Here is a 16,771-nt window from a genome sequence, read left to right as displayed (position 1 = left end):
GATTATATGAATTTTTATCTCAAGCAGAAAAATATGACTGATATGGCTAAAAGAAAGTATCTGGAGTTGGTCCAAGATCTCTTTACAAACAAACAGCACACAAGGGCATATGAAGAAATTTTGATAGCCCAGAATTATCATTTGGATGATCTTGAAACAAAAGTGCAGACAACTACCAGAAATGGGCAGCCTTCTCGCAATCACATAGAAGATATTACACGAGGTACAAGTTTTTATGTTGGTGAAATGGAGGTGAGTATTGACAAACAAGCGGATGAGAGCAATTGCACTCAAGATTATTGCTGGTTGGAATCCTTCCATTCTAATGCCCATGACATAAGATTAGAAGAACATATCGAGATGACCCTACATAACGATGAACCGCTTTGAAATAACAATCATGAAATGCACACCTTAGGGAGTCAATTGAAAGTTTAGGAAAATAATATTGTGACTTCTATAATACGTTACCACAACACTCCTAAGTTGGTGGAAGATCTATATAGAAAGGTTCAAAAGGGAATGGAAGGAGATTGGCTTGTTGCTGATTTGCAGGTGATCATAATAGCTCTTGAGACTATGAAATCAGATTATTTGCATTTGCTTTGTGACAGGGATAACATTCTTAAGGTTGCTGAAATTCATGTTGGTCAGCTAGATAAAGAAAAGAATGAGATTATGGAGCTAAAAAAGGAGCTTAAAGTGTAATGTTCCCATTTTAGCAGTTGACCAAGTGTGTGTGCGTTAGCCTTGTTCTACATGGTCCCGAGGGCTAACGAAGGGTTTAATGGGATCCTAGAGTGTTTTGGCCTAGTCATTTCCAGTTTGGGCCAAAACGAAGTTGATTTACTCAGTTTCAGGCATACTTACTATTTTTAGTAAGTTGGCAGGACACAGTGCAGGTCAATTTTGGTAATTGGATTCGATAGTCCTCAGTGAGAGCTTTCCGATGAGCTATCACTCGCATTATTCAGAGTCCGATTGCTAATACATTTTAATGCCTGAAGTTTTATTAAAGTAACGTCTAATTTAATTGTAAAATATTAAAGTGGTACTTTAATATTTATTTTATGGTGATGTGTACCCAAGGGAGACATAAGGGGTATTTTAATATATGTTTTATATATTACACATCTTTTATCCCACATTGCCCATATGAGTTGAGTGGACCCTTGGAAATAGAATAAAAGGAAGCATTTGTGGCTTCATTAGGCAGGTTGAATATGAGAAGAAATTGGTGTGTGAGTTGCAGCTTTGTTCTTGGCATTTGAGGACGTCTATCCTCTCTTGTAAGATTCTAGACGTCATTCCCTTGGGGTTTGGCCTTTGGAATTCTTTCTTATTGACTTCATTATCAGGCAGTTTAGTTGCATTTCCGGCTATAGGCAGATTTGATATTTTGCTCATATCTTCTTCACTACTTGTCCGATGCTTATGCCGCTTGGAGGGAATGGTATTATGAAGGTAGTGGACTGATTGGAGGACAAAGTATTGTAGCAGCAAGTTCGTAAGCATGGGCTGGAGTATTATGACAATATTGCTGAAGTAATTAGTGTGTTGATAAATCTGCCATGTATTTGGTTTTATGAATTCTGAAAATAACATTTTATTAGCAGCAGTTCATTTCCACTTCGCATATTATTGTAGTTTCTTTCTTGTTTATGTTGTATGATACCAATTCCATGCACGAAACACAACAAACAAATAAACGTTTGATTTCCGGAGTTATAAGGGGTTTTAAGAAGTTGAATGCAAACTGTTTGACATAATTCCTTTCAGCAATTTGGTTTAGTTTTTTGGGACATCCAGGGGTGCCCATTACATAAAGATACCCATGAGGCATTAGATGATGCTCGATTTTCTCTTCAAGAGGCAAAAAATCAAATTAGGATCATGAATCACTCTCAAGAGCAGACGGATAAAGAGAAGCAGAGAATTTTTCTAGAGATAATTGATGAATTTGAGAGCATTCAGCAGATGTATGATTTGGATAGCTGCCCCAAACGGTTAAGTAGCAAAGCTTCAAACCCTTTAAACTTGTTGACAACCCTTTGTTTGAAGTTGCTCCTGATTGGATTTCCAACAATCCTCTTTTTGTGTTACATGATGGATCTTCTCTTGTTTGCCATGAAGAGGAACAGTTTGATTTCAGACTTGGGATCCTGGCTCAGATCCTAGCAGCAAATCCGGATCTTAGCATGGGATTGATGAATCAACTTTCGTTGCTTATCATTTGATCAACCCCAACATATTTTCCGATTTCACCCCATTAAGGAGTTGGGCGAATTTTTTTCATCAGCCTCTGAACAGTTCTTGGTGGAGTATTTATGTGAGGTTTGCGGTTAGATTCTCAACATCCTTCATATTCATAGCACCTATGCACTTGGGAATTCTCCAAGTTTATGCCGACAGTATGAAATTTGATGTTTATGGGATGGTGATTTCAGCTTTTGAACAGTTCATTTCTTACATCATCCATTTACGTCAGGTCTTCACCTTCTACTGGATTATACATAAACCCTGGATATATTTCTATCTCATCATATCTGCAAGGCAGGGCAATAGAGTTTCGGATCCAGGGGTTGGCAGATTGTATCTATGGTTGGACGAGGATTTTATTGTGGTCATGGTGTTGAGCAGTGTTGAGCAGTTTACAAGTGCAGGTGGTGAGTTCTTTCAGAAAGTTATATGGGATCCAGGGATCCAATTGAGAGATAGATTGCAGAAAGACATCTGGCTTCGCAGTTTGGCCAACATTGTTTTCAGTTTGGATTACAGGGCTGCCTACAGACTCGTATGAGATCCTAGTATGAATTGCTTAAGGACAAGCAACCTTAAGGAGGGGAGATTTGTAATATTCCCTTTTGGAGCATTAGAAATATCGAAGTCTTATTTCATGCAATATTAAAATTGACTCTGAGACTTAAGCTCAAAATATTAAAAGGGTCGATTTAATATTTTATTAACGACAAAGGGGCAAAGGGAACAAGACGAAATGCCTTAGGGAATAAGATGAAACCAGAGAGGAGCCAAAAAGTCTCGGTTTGTGTATTAAAAAGGAGAAAGAGGCTCATTGTTGATATGCTTGATTTTATTATTCAGTTCAGTTTTCTCTCTTTGAGAGTCTTAGAAAGCTTCAGCTTTCAGCTAGTTGGAGGACGTAGCCCTCGTGCTAGCAGAAAGTGGACACAAACCCATTGTCCCGAAAAACATTACTTCAGGTGTTTCATTCGCGCTTACAGGTTCTTATCCTATCGTTCCAATCCGACTGTTGAATATGTATTTAGGATTGGTTTCTGTGTATTGGTTATTGTATTGCTGTTGTATAATACAATAACGTTTTTTGTTGTTGATTGTTGTATTGCTGTTGTATATGGCAATAACATTGTTTAAGGAATTACAAGAGTTTCTGGTTTCATCTCATCAATTGTAATTCATGATTTTATGTTCAACATCTTGAATGTTATTTTGGAAATAACGAATTGTTATCTTGTGGAGATTGTGGTTTTATTGAGTGTCTCGTATTACATTTATTTATATTTAAGCCTATTATTGTATTCAAGAAGAGGCTGGAAAAGTGACGGTTTACATTTCTTCTATTTTTGAATGTGCTGGAAATTATCTACCAAGTTTTATTTATAAGTATACTATTGAAAGGAAAAATTAGTAAATATCCTGTTCGGGATATTAAATATGTGTCGTGTTTATCCTCCCTAGCTAAGAGGGAGAGTTGATGTTTTGGTAGCTTTAGTAGGATGAACCTATGAGATCAAAGAGAAATTAATATAATTACAGTGATTCATATACACACACACACACACACACACAACTATAATTAAGTTTGTCATTATAATATTGATGAATAGACATGTCCCATGACGGGACATGTCTCTTCTCTTGGTTTATTCCTCATACAAATACAAAGAGAATGTTGTAGTTGGAAAACACATACCAAAAATATGGCAGTGCGAATAAGTTTGCAGCAGTCCTCTAAAAAATAACAGGTCACGAGGGGCACCACCATCACTGGGCAAATAGGTAGTGCTGTGAACCCCTATGGCTAAAGGAAAATGGCTAAAACAAGCAAGAGTGTACGTTGGACGACCATGAGCTAACCAATTAGATAATATATATCACCTAATAATAAAAGAGATCACTATGCATAAATTGAATTATGAACAAGTTGGCACCTTTTGTGTTATTTGGTTGGAGCTTCCTAGTGTTCAAAGCTTGTCCTAACATATTGACACCATGATACCTAAATATTTATATATGCACATACATCTGTATGTGTATATATGTAAACCAATTATATATATAAGGACGCATATGCATACTTGAAATTTGACGCATACGTAAGAAATCTATGGTTGTGGTTTACACATGTACACATATACAAACATACATATATAGGTATCTTAATTACCATGATGCTATATAGTAAGACAACATTATTATTATTTTTATCCTTCACCAAAGTCTTATTTACTTTTCCTTGAGCAGCCACCTTGCTAATCTTTTTCTTTCGACTTTATGTCATTTTGGTGACCTTTATTTAAAAATATGCCACATGTTTGATGGCTCTTTGTTTACTTTTATAACTCCACCATCACCTTTATTAACAGAGCATGAAATTGATAATAGATTCGATGAGATTTTCCCATTGGCATTCGATACTTCAGCCATCTCTCAGCATTTGATAGCTTTGGTTTCCATATCCGTTTCTAAACTCTAGCTCCTATGCTTGCATCTGAATTTCAGAACGATAACTCTGATGGTAGCCTCCCTTTCCAGGCCATGATAGTTATCCAATCTGAGTGCATACGGTCCCTGAGCAAGACCATTATCATTGGAACGATCCTGTGCCGTGAGCTCTTGTTTCTGAAATAATTCACAACTATAAGTAATAAGAACCTAATTCCAGACAGTGCTCATTGACATGTCTTGTTTTGTATTTTAATGTTTTGAACTTCTGCTAAGAAGACTAAGATATTTATTAATTGATATTCATCTCTTTATTTCCTTGCCACGGCTGTGAAATTTGTATCAATCATGAAGATCAAGTACCCACCTGAACAGGTGAGATCTTGGATAATAATGTTCTCACTATAAGCACCGATATCGAATCAGAATGCTTAACCTATAGCAGAATACTGATTCATATCAGTATAGAAATCCACAGGAATATGTACCAGATTAAGTTATTGATTTCACAGCAGAATATTATTTTCACATCGTGAATGAATCTTATAACAGTATTCTGATTTTCATAACTGAACCACGTGTGCAAGCTTATTCAGGAACATTTTCCCATATGTTCCTGAGATAAGGGCAGCACTCTTGAGGAGAACCAGTGAATATTTTACAATGCAATTTGATTATTTTTGTGAAGCTATAGGCCCGGGTTGGGCACAATGCATTGGCTGTGAATAAAATGTTTCAGTACTCTTATGAACGTCAAGTATTATGAATCTTTTGGTAAAGCCATAGACCCAGGTTGGGCAGCATGCATGGCTGTGTATATATAATGTTAAGGCAAATCACCCCAGACACTCATCTAGGATGACCAACATGGTCAAGATTAATGGTGTGTATTGATATTCATTAAACCATGCGTACATCCTTGCATAGTAAGAGAAAAAAACAATTAAGCAAGTAATAAAAAGAGTATAAATTGAGTCAGCTCATGGTGGTCCAATGTTTAGATCTTGTTGTCTAGTCGAGCAATGGATTGAAACTTTGAATACCAGGATGCTGAGTGGCTGGATAGGGTGTTCAATGTCCTTTTTTGGGTAGCGAGGGCCTTTCTCGGTTGAGATTGTGTGGGGATATTTTGAGGGTCTATGGTTGGGAGGTTAAGCCCTTGACAATGCTCCTCCTCTCCATCAGATGCCAAGGCTTGCACAAGATAGAGATATGATCTGTAGTCAATATCCTTTGGTAATAGGTATTTACTTTTATGATATTTGAAATCTCAAGTTGAAGAAATGTTAGATGATTAGTATCGTTTAATCAATTATTCCCTTCCATGCTTAGAAATCAGTTCCTCTTTAATGTATTCAGAAAATAACTGAACAAGAAATGTATCTGTATGCATGAGATAGGCTTACTTGATGGTTGTTTTTACTATCTTTCGTTTATGTGAATAATGAATATGAACATATCTTCTAACTATATGTTTATCTCTTGAGGAGGGAATTATTATTGGAGATTTGTATGGGGGTTGTCATAGTGTTGCTCCAGTGCAAGAGGCATTTGCTTCCTCAGGTGAGACCGATGAATGTATGGAGTCACCCAGTTGTGATGTCAGTGATTTGGGTGTTACAACGGAGTCAGTAGATGTGGGTTCATGCTCTAGCATTATTGATTCACAACCTGGCATAAAGTGATGTGTGCAGAGTCTAGTGACAGCAGTTGAGACTCTGTTAGGTGATGGGGATGCAGACAGTATGGACACCTATGGTGATTTGTTGGATGATGATATGATTGTCAAATATTGGATGATGACTCTTATGAGATTTTGGATGAGTCCTAGGATCAATGTTTACAGAATCTTACTATTGAGGTGGAAGTTGAAACATGTGGCGAGATTGAGATTGCAAGGGCTTCTATTTCTTCAGAGGAGTTGTTTGAGGTACATAATAGTTGTATCACAGATGCAGAGTTATCCAAGGACGACAGCACATGTACAAGTGATCTTGTGGTGGACAATTCTAATTCAATTTCCTATCACAGTGCAGTTAGTGAGATACAGAGCTTGAATAGGAGTCAGAGGTTACAAAGGCATCATGTGACTTATTAGCTGAAGGTGAGTGATAGTGACATTTATTCATCTCTTGATCATTATGATGCTATTCGGCATATGCTAGCTACATTTGGTTAGGGTGCCCCAATATCAAATGAGCATGGTGATAGTAGTCTTTCCCTAGCAGAGGTTCATGCGCTTCGAGGGGTTGTTAGGATCTTGAACCATAGTTACTCTCTGTTACTTAATTACAGAGATTACCTTCTGGAGTGGGGTAGCACCTGCTATGAGGCATTGTTAGGGAAAGGGGAGGAGGTGGTTGAGCTCGCTGGGAGCTCGAGGTGATGGTGGACTCTCTTCAGTAAACTCAATTGGCTCTTCAAGAGTCACAGTGTGGTGTAGTTACCATGGAGTTAGAACGAGTACAGTCAACATAAGCTCCAGACCCTGTTTAGTTACATATTGTGATTAGTGGTGAGTTTGCTTCTACAGTTGAGGCTGAGGGACATGATGATGTAGCAAACACATTCATCCAAGATATGAGTATAGTATGTACACAGGAGGCAAGAGCATCGATGGAGACGAGCTCTCATGGTGATTCGCTTCCTTCTACTAGAAGTGAATCTATTTCTTCTTTTCTTATAGCGGGTAGCATTGGACAGTTGGCATTGTCACATTTTGAAAGAGATCAGTTGTGGATTGCGAAGGTGCAGATTGATGCTACCACATATAATTTCTATTGTACTGAGTCATTCATGGATTTGCTTGAGAGCTCGAATTTGAGAGAGGATTCATACAGTATATCTGAGGGTGCTCCCATTCGAGGCTCTTGTGCTATTCAACGATTGGTGAGAAAGATTGTAGAGACCTTGGCTACAATGCTTCCCAATGGGGATTTTGTGGTTGGGCTTGCTGAGAGGGTTACCCAACATCCTACCCGACCAATAGTTCAAAGTCAGAGATTGGAACCATCTTCTGATTTCCAGTTGAAGATGATGAACCCTTAACAGAGATTGGGAGTTTTTATTGGCATTACACTATGAGGAATGCTCATCACTTTTCTTTTGACCCATAGATGGAGGACTTGGTTTTCAAAGTTATGAATAGTGACAGAAGGTTCGGTATTCATTACACTCGCGAAAGGCGTACTTCTCCGCTAATGGAGGGAGATTTTGAGATACAAGTTATTCTGAAACAGTTGGATGTGCTAGTGAATGAGATGAACCAAAATTACAAACAGATGACCCAACTAATTTTAAAGCTGAGATTTGAGCAAAGAATGATATCACTTTTTCTAGGAGCGGACGGTGATGATACGGTTGCCGCTTCAGATTTGTAGGACATTTCTTATGAGACACTACATGAGTTGGGCACAATTGAGGTCAAATGTGATGAGGATTTATGTCAAGTAAGATGATGTAGTTGTTGGCATGACTTCCCTGGATCATGTATTTGATGGCAATGCAGCGATAATGGGAGGAGCATGCAAGGATACTATCATATCAGCAGCCACTTCTGTGTTGATTGAGCCATCCAATGAGGAGTTTAGCAGTATGCAAGCAATTGTATATGTGTGCTCTAATGGTAGTACACTTGTTATTGTTGATGAGGTGAGCAATGTAGTATTAAAGTCATGCTATAGTATCAATCAACAAAGTGTTGATGTTCACTTCATGAATAATCCTATGTTTGACATGGATGCAACATTGTCTTATGACAATCCATTGTTTGAGGTTGATGTTGATCACTCACTTGAGTGGAGTTGGCCTCATTTTTCACCATTTGTAAAGATTCAATTTTGTGTTGCGGCAGTTAGTAACGTCCCTGTGTCCACAGATTTTGACGTGGCTACACCTATGGTTGATACAGTTGGCATGAGTGCATATGGTTCTCCTGTAGCTACGTCTCTTCAAGGGATTGTTGATCTAAATTCCAGTCTAGGTTATATTATATGGGTGAGAACCAGGATGAACATACTTCTTGTGGGGGATTCTTCTGGTGATATTCTAACTCCTACATCATTAGCACAAGTTTTGAGTGCTATACTACAGGTTATGTTGTTGCTCTTGATGAATTTAGTGGTATGTAATTGGTTCAATCTTAAGAGGGGTGTCACGTACTACTTCATTTGGGATCCAGATGGAGGTTGGAGTTCACTGTTGTTGTTGGATTGCTTGAGGGCAAACAATCTCAAGAAGGGAGGACTGTAATGTCCCCATTAGTTGCCAGCATCAAAATTTTAGGGATTAGCCTAATATTGGACCCTCGTAGGCTAATGAGGATGGTTATAGAGTCTTCTAAGGATTGATTCATCTCCAACTTTCAGCGATTCATATATTTGGCCTTCGTTCGATGTCATTTGGATTCCATTTGCCACACTATGTATGGTAAGTCAGGTGTAATAGAGATGGACCCTTTCTATTTTTAAAAAGTGTATTTGGTCACATGGGGAATTATGAAGAGAGATTCCTATTTTAGACAACATGGCATTCAAACAAATATTTCAAGAGATATTAAAGTTCAAGTGACTTAAGTGATTTATTTAAATATTTTAATGTTATTAAGTTACTTAAGTGACTAAAAGACAAAATTGGCTTTTAATCCCACATTGCCTAGTTGTTTGTGTCTTCCCTCATATCGAGGTTATAAAAGTGTGGAGCTACATTAAGATGGACACAACAAATATATGTTATTAAACAACCTAAAGGTTGCTTATTGTGATTGGATAGTTCCTAAGGATGAAACCCCTTAAGGAAATTTACTGAGATTGGATGCAAACCCAGTAACTCACCTTAAGCTTTCAGACTGGGGTTAGCAACAATAGATACAAATCAATAAAGAAGCTCTTCTGAAGATTGATTGCAGTTAGTAAGGTACGAACAGTTGAAGTTGATAATTCCTTAAGTCGAGCATTGATATATAACAAGTTCAGAAGTTGGGCAAACACATTAGATGTCCATAATCCATCAGCATAGCAGAGGGACGTAAGCATACAGTTGGCTAAGAGGAATTTCCTGAGTCGGGTCACCTCCAACAATGCGTATTACAGTCAGTGTGTACACATCATAATCCGCAAGGAGCATAAGGGACAGCAGTGTTAGCAAACGGAATATTGGTTACAGCATCTACATCTGCACTTATAGAGAGGTCACAAGTTATAGACATTCCGGTAAAGCTGATACTAGTAAATCACGATGAGTGTTGGAGCATTTGGGAGTTGACAGTTCTAGAATTGTAGCCATTGGAGGCATGTCATGGACCACAGCACAAACTTCTAGTTGTCTACTACTAACCAGGTTTCAATTATAATTCTTTGTGTTTACAAACTTGAGTAGGGGTGTGTACACTACTTCCAGTTTAATTGAAATACTTGAGTCCATACCTATAGTCTTCTTGCATACCTAAAATATCTGTTATTAATTGAAATATGACTACCCATTCAATACAACTTAGTCTTTTCTTTGAGATCATTGTTGTTGTAATTGATTTGGAAATTATGCGTTAATATGTGGGGAATAGATATTTACCTAAATGTGATGCAATAATCACAACAGTAGTATCAACAGGTTCATTATTCAATTTTCATGCCAACTATTTGATTAAATTCCGAGGGTCAGAAATTGATTTCTTTACTCAGATTAAGGGCCAGAATCATAGTTCCAAAAATCGCCATGAAATCGCCGAAATCGCCGAAATCGCGATAAGATTCATGGCTCCCGATTTTTTTGGAATCGGAAATCGCTGGTGGCGATTTTTTCGCATGAATCGCCAAAATCGGCGATTCATGGAAAAAATCGCCAGAATCGCCATCGGGTATCGCCAGAAATCGGCCGCGGCAGCAAGGATAGAAAGTTCAATTTTTAAAAAAAAACACATGTTTTATTTGCTTTCTAAGTTGACTTTCCTCTTTGTTATAACCCTAAAGAGCCTTCTATTTGCTTAGTATGAGTAGAAGAGAGGAAGAGTGAGAGAGCAGAAGAGAAAAGAGAATCCATAGGTTTCCAACCGGCAAGAAGGAAGAGCACCAAAGAGATCAGAAGTCCATTTGGGGAGGCCATAAATTGCATTGGGAGCATTAAGGAGTCAATATCAACACTCCTCAACTCATTTGCAAGAGGTAAGTGTTGGTTTTTTTTTTGCATGTTAGTGTAGTATGCATTTTTTGTTAAATTTTTTTAGTGTTCATTTGCAAATCTTGAATGTTTTTTATTTTTAGTTTTAACTTTTACTAAATTGCAAACTAGGGTTTGTTGTTTTGTAGTTTTTGTTTATTAGTTGCAAACTTTGATTTTTTACATGAATTTTTTTATTGCAGCAGCCCTTTGCTTTCATTTTCCAATTTCCACAATGGGTAAAAAAGATGAATGCTGGAAATATAATGAAGAGTTTCCTGGGAGAACCAAATATCAAACAAAATGTATATTTTGCAAAGAAAAAATAAATTCGGGAGGTATCTATAGATTGAAATACCACATTGCTGGCATACCTGGCCATGATGTCACAGTTTGCACTCAACAAACCGCTGAGGCAAAACGCTCTTGCTTAGTGGCATTAGAAAAAATTGAACAAGACAAGTTGACTAAGAAAATGCAACTTGAAGGGTTAAGAGGTATTGGCTCCCGTGCTCCCACATCCGCAACCGCATCTACATCTGCAAGTGCATCTGCATCAGCTTCCGCATCCGTAGGTTGTGTTGGGGAGGGTTCTTCTAGGCCTCCTTTTCATCCTAGTGCTAGTGCTCATGTGAGTGTTAGTGGTAGTCGGTCTCATACTCAGACAGAGTCCAACACCAACCTATTGCGGCCTAGAGTGCGGAAAAGCAGAATGGATAGTTACTTTGTGCCCCGCACTACTCCTGGCTCCCAACCCACGCTTGAGGGCATGGGTTTGAACAAGGAGATTCATGATGCTGCCAGAAAAGAGATTTGCAAATTCTGGTACTTTTGCAACATTCCATTTATTGCAGCCAGGTAAATGATTCTTTTTTCTTTGTTATCTTCAAAGTTAAAGTTAAAAGTAAAAGTAAAACTTTAATTATATCTACTTGTTTTATGATTTTAGTTTTTGACATCTAAATTTCTAATCAATATCATTATCTATTTGTGACAGGACTCCTTATTGGCAGAACATGATAGATGCAGTTGCCATTTGTGGTCCGGGGTTTAAAGCCCCAACTGAGGCTGAGTTGAGTGGATACCTCCTGGAGGAAATGGTTGAGGATATGAGGCATGAGCTTGAGGACAACCGAAAGGAGTGGATCGAAAAGGGTTGCACCATCATGACTGATGGTTGGACAGATAGGAGGGGAAGAACACTCCTCAATTTTCTTGTATCCTGTGGAGGTGATTGATCATTCTACTTTCCTACATACATAATTTTGAATCGTGATTGACTATTTCAAATTTTGATTTGTTGATTGCTAATAGTAATTATAATTCGTTGTTTTGTTACTTGTAGGATATACCATGTTCCTCAAATCCATTGATGCTTCTGCTCATGTAAAAAACGCCACATACTTATGTGAGGTTATTGAGGAAGTTATAGCAGAGGTGGGGGAACAACATGTGGTGCAAGTGGTGACGGATAATGCAGCAAGTTATGTTGCTGCAGGTAAACTTTTAACTTTTTAAGTTTTGAAAATAAATTTATTTGAATTTTGAACTTTTTCTAATTCTAACTTAGAATTTCTAAGTTTCCTAAGTTCTAAGTTCTAACATGTTTGAAATTTGAATTTCTAATTATCTTAAAATTGTTGTAGGCAAACTTTTGATGGAGAGGCACCCCACCATATTTTGGTCCCCTTGTGCAGCACACTGCCTTGACCTCATGTTGGAGGAAATTGGCAAACTTGAGTGGGTCAAGTCATGTGTGGAAAGGGCAAAAAACATATGTAAGTTTATTTATAATCATTCATTTGTCCTTAGCACAATGAGGAAGTACACAGGAGACAAAGAGTTAGCTCGTCCAGGGATCACGAGGTTTGCCTCGAATTTCATCACCTTGCAGTCCTTGTTGACATCAAGGGATGATTTGAGGAGCATGTTTGTTGGGCGGGAGTGGATTTCATCTTCCTATGCTACGACCACTGCAGGGATAGATGTGGTGGATTGCATATTTGATGATGATGGTTTTTGGAAACCTGCTAGAGAAATACTTAAGGTAATTTTATTGCAATTTAACATTTAATATTTTACAGTTTACTATGCTAATTGTTTAATGATTTAGTTTTACCTTATATTATTGAATTATTCTATGTTTAAGTTTTGACTCAAATTTTTGTTTTACTTTATATGTAGGCCACTGAGCCTCTTGTATCTCTCCTGCGAACTGCTGATGAGGAGAAGCCCTCTATGGGCTACATATATGAGGGCATGGATAGGGCCAAGGAGGCCATTAAAGCTCAGTATGCAGGAGTGCAGGAGAAGTATGCCCCTATTTGGGACATCATTGATAGGAGATGGCAGAATCAGCTCCACGGACCCATCCATGCAGCAGCTTACTTTTTGAATTCGGCATTTCGTTTCCGTCCTGACTTCAAGGCGGATGAGGAGGTTCTCACCGGATTATATACAGTGATCCAGAGGTTGAGTACTGATGAGGATAGCAGTGCTGCAATTATTGAGCTTGATAAGTTCAATAATAAAGAAGGGCCACTTTTCTCTAGCAGGGTAGCCATAGATGCTCGGGAAACAATACAGCCAGGTAAAAATTAAATAATATATTCAATGTTCATGAATCTAGATTCTAAACTTAAAGTTGATTATGTAATTTTAGAGTTAACTTGTAATTTGTAATTTGTAAATGAGACTAATTATTTTTATTTTCCCTTATTTCAGATAGATGGTGGCAAATGTTTGGGGCCACAACCCCAAAACTTCAAAAAATTGCCATTCGTATTCTGAGTCAGCCAAGCAGCGCTTCTGTATGTGAGCGCAGTTGGTCCATGTTCGAGCACATCCACTCGAAGAGGAGAAACAGGTTGACAGTGCAGAGGATGAATGATCTTGTCTTCGTTCATTACAACCTCCGTCTTAGGATCAGACAGATTTTGGGCACTGACTCCTCTCCGATCATTCTGGAGGAGATTGATCCAGAATCAGAGTGGCTCACAGAGGTTGTAGATCCAGTCTTCACTGAGGAAGACCGTGCGTGGATTGACCAGGTGGATATAGAGGCTGAGGCAGCTAGAGCACGTTCTTCAGGCATTGGTAGACGCACACGTGCACGCACAGACATAGGCCCTAGCGACATTCGTGAGCCCATCTTATATGCGGGAGATATGGCTCGACAGTCCTCTAGGACCTACATTAGACGCCTTGCTACTAGGCAGACTGGATACTCAGAGGCTGAGGCTGAGGCTGTAGCCGAGCTTGAGGATGATGTTGAGGATGATGATGACTATGAGCCTGAGGCTTGAGCTGGAGCCTTGTTTTTATATTTTGTTTACAGATATTGATACTGAATCATTGATAGACATATGTTTCAAAGTTTCAAACTTTCATGGATCTTCATCTTAGATTCTTACATAAATTTATGATTTGATGTCTTATGGATCATCTTACATACATTCTATGATTTAAATCATTATGATCATTTGATTTCTATTTACTTCAGCTAGCCTACAATTTACATTTTAGAAGCTTAGATAACATAGTTACGTATGTGATGGATTTTATGTTTCATGTTTATGTATGTTAAGTTTTAACTTCTATTTGATGATGTTATAGTGTGCTTAAGTTATATTCAATAAAGGGTGCATGAAATAAGTTTTAAATTGTTAAAATCTTTAAATTTAAAGGGTTTTTTCAAATTTGCCGATTCATCGCCGATTCATTGCCGATTCATTGCCGATTCACGATTCGATTCGGCCTTGCCGATTCCGATCCGATTCCGATTCACGTTTCTATGGCCAGAATAATACAATGTTATAAAAGCTTAATACCAAGATTACATTGCAACTATTTGACAAAATATCTCAAGTCAAGATTTAATTTATTTTGATCATATTAAGAGCAGATCATTACATTGCCATAGATAGCAATAGGAAAGGAAAGCGATGATACATTCGTATTTGATGCCCTAAATGATGTTGGTCGTTATCATACAGTGGTTTAACTATTTGTCCTCTAAATGGTATATGTGGACCAACTTGGGCTTTGTAGATACTGTCCTAGGTGGGTTCCAGTTTCAGAATTTAGTGTATGGAAAACTTAAATCCTTTATTTAGATTTATCGATGATGCCTTCAGTTGTTAGTTATGATGATTCATTTAAACTGCATGTAACTCTTAATCTCTTTCACATGAACATAACTATTATAACTTCCTTCTCATGAATGTTAAGTAGTATATGTATTTCAATGTTATGCTAATTGTTAGCTAAGACCTGGAAAAAGGGGTTGTTGCATTCTTGTAAAAAAGTGTCCAGAGAGACTCAAAACTCAAGCCTCTTCTGCAAAGGTAAATAAAACAAACTCAGAATCAGAAAAACTTGTATTCTATTATGCTTGATATAGTCAAGTCTCTAATAAATCTAATATGTGGGTAATAGGCAGTGGAGCTTCTCGATATATAACAAGCTTCAAACATACTTACACTGCCCTAGGGGACAGGTACTCCTGAACAGGGGGACAAGTTTTTGGGACGAGGGGACAAAGGGGCCTTATATTGGGACTGTTAGGGCGACGGCGGGGGACGATGGCGAGGGATGTAGGGGGGGTTGTGTATACTATACATATGGTACTTAAAATGCTAGTTATGAAAAGATATGTTGCAATATAAGATATAAAGATGTAAAAGAGTAAATACATGAGCATTACATTGAATAGGAACATTGAACGTTGAACATAAACAATCGAATAAACAAATAGTCAACACCAAAACCTCCCCCCATCCTAGGAAGAGGTGGCAAAATTTGGTGACATTGTTGGGGATAGAGGAATGAAGTTCCTAGTGAGTCCCCATCTCTGGGATGTGGGGAAAAAGGGGAAGGACATTTCTCCATGTTACTATGGCTTCAGAGACCATCTAGAACTTATAAATGAAGACTATGATGATGAAGTAATAGTTGGAGACGATACAAGCTATGCAGCTGAAGCAATTGGGACATGCACTATCAATCTCATATCTGACATTTCATACGAACTCATAGGAGTTTTATATGTATCTGGAATCAAGAGGAACTTAGTGTTAATTTCAGCACTTGAGGACAAAAGATACAAAATCATCTCCTTGGATGGAAAAGTTCTAGGTTGGTCCAAGAATTCAAATATCAAAAATGCCCGAACCATTGGCATAAGGCGTAGATGTCTTTACAAACTATGAACCTTGTAAGAATTTGCCTAAGAGCAAAATTCACCTAGGAACTAAGAACTCAAACACAAGCACATAGTAGACCAAAGGGAGAGAGAGTATGATCAGAATAACAATGTATTCAATAATTGGTTCCTAGAGTACACTAGGAGTGCTTGAATATAAAGGCCTCAGAAGAGCTTCTAAAATGCATAGAAGTTAGCATCATGATGTGTCATACAACCAAGCACATGTCCATCAAATATGGGTTATCCTCCATTAAGCACGGAAGTAAGTGCAGTGATGAGAGGATAAGCCTACAAGGGTGTGACATGCAAAACAGTGTTGTAAACACCATGTGCTTAAATAGAGTTGCGTACTCCTGTGTTGCCTACATGACAACTCACAAAGTGTGCAAACTCCTAAGTGTCTCATAAATAAAAATAATTAAATAATGCATTAAACTTAAGTAAACTTAATTGTAATAAGTGAATACTTATTTACACCAACACCCCCCCTTAAGTGTAACTTAGGGGAATGCCCTTAAGCTTACAAACTAGGATGAAGATGCATAATGGGTCCCGACTACTAGGCCATATTAGGTACCCATGTACATAATGAAGATGCAATCTCCCATAAAGCGGGGAAAGAGGGAAAACCTCATGGGAAAAACCCTCCCCCAAAAAGAGAGATAAATAAGGATGCATCGATGGATGGAGTAATCAAGACCCCCCATT

General features: G+C 38.0%; 2 protein-coding genes across 5 annotated transcripts in view; one reads left to right on the top strand and one right to left on the bottom strand.

Annotated features, from left to right (window-relative positions):
- ESP3 (RNA helicase family protein) overlaps positions 1-16,771 on the bottom strand; it is a 263,344-nt gene that overhangs the window by 114,722 nt on the left and 131,851 nt on the right. The gene's annotated exons all lie outside the window — the stretch shown is intronic.
- On the top strand, positions 10,527-14,353 carry LOC149554421 (uncharacterized). The gene is made up of 7 exons (XM_089828476.1): positions 10,527-10,862; positions 11,061-11,715; positions 11,855-12,087; positions 12,203-12,355; positions 12,504-12,904; positions 13,042-13,447; positions 13,582-14,353. Exons 2-7 carry the CDS (start codon positions 11,093-11,095, stop codon positions 14,160-14,162), a joined length of 2,397 nt encoding a protein of 798 aa, XP_089684602.1. The 5' UTR covers positions 10,527-10,862; positions 11,061-11,092; the 3' UTR covers positions 14,163-14,353.

The sequence above is a fragment of the Cupressus sempervirens genome, chromosome 5 (genome assembly GCF_028749045.1).
Source record: "Cupressus sempervirens isolate cs-2001-9-10 chromosome 5, ASM2874904v1, whole genome shotgun sequence".
Classification (NCBI taxonomy): domain Eukaryota; kingdom Viridiplantae; phylum Streptophyta; class Pinopsida; order Cupressales; family Cupressaceae; genus Cupressus; species Cupressus sempervirens.
Note: the sequence above shows the minus strand (reverse complement) of the source record. Positions and strands in the feature narration are given on the sequence as shown.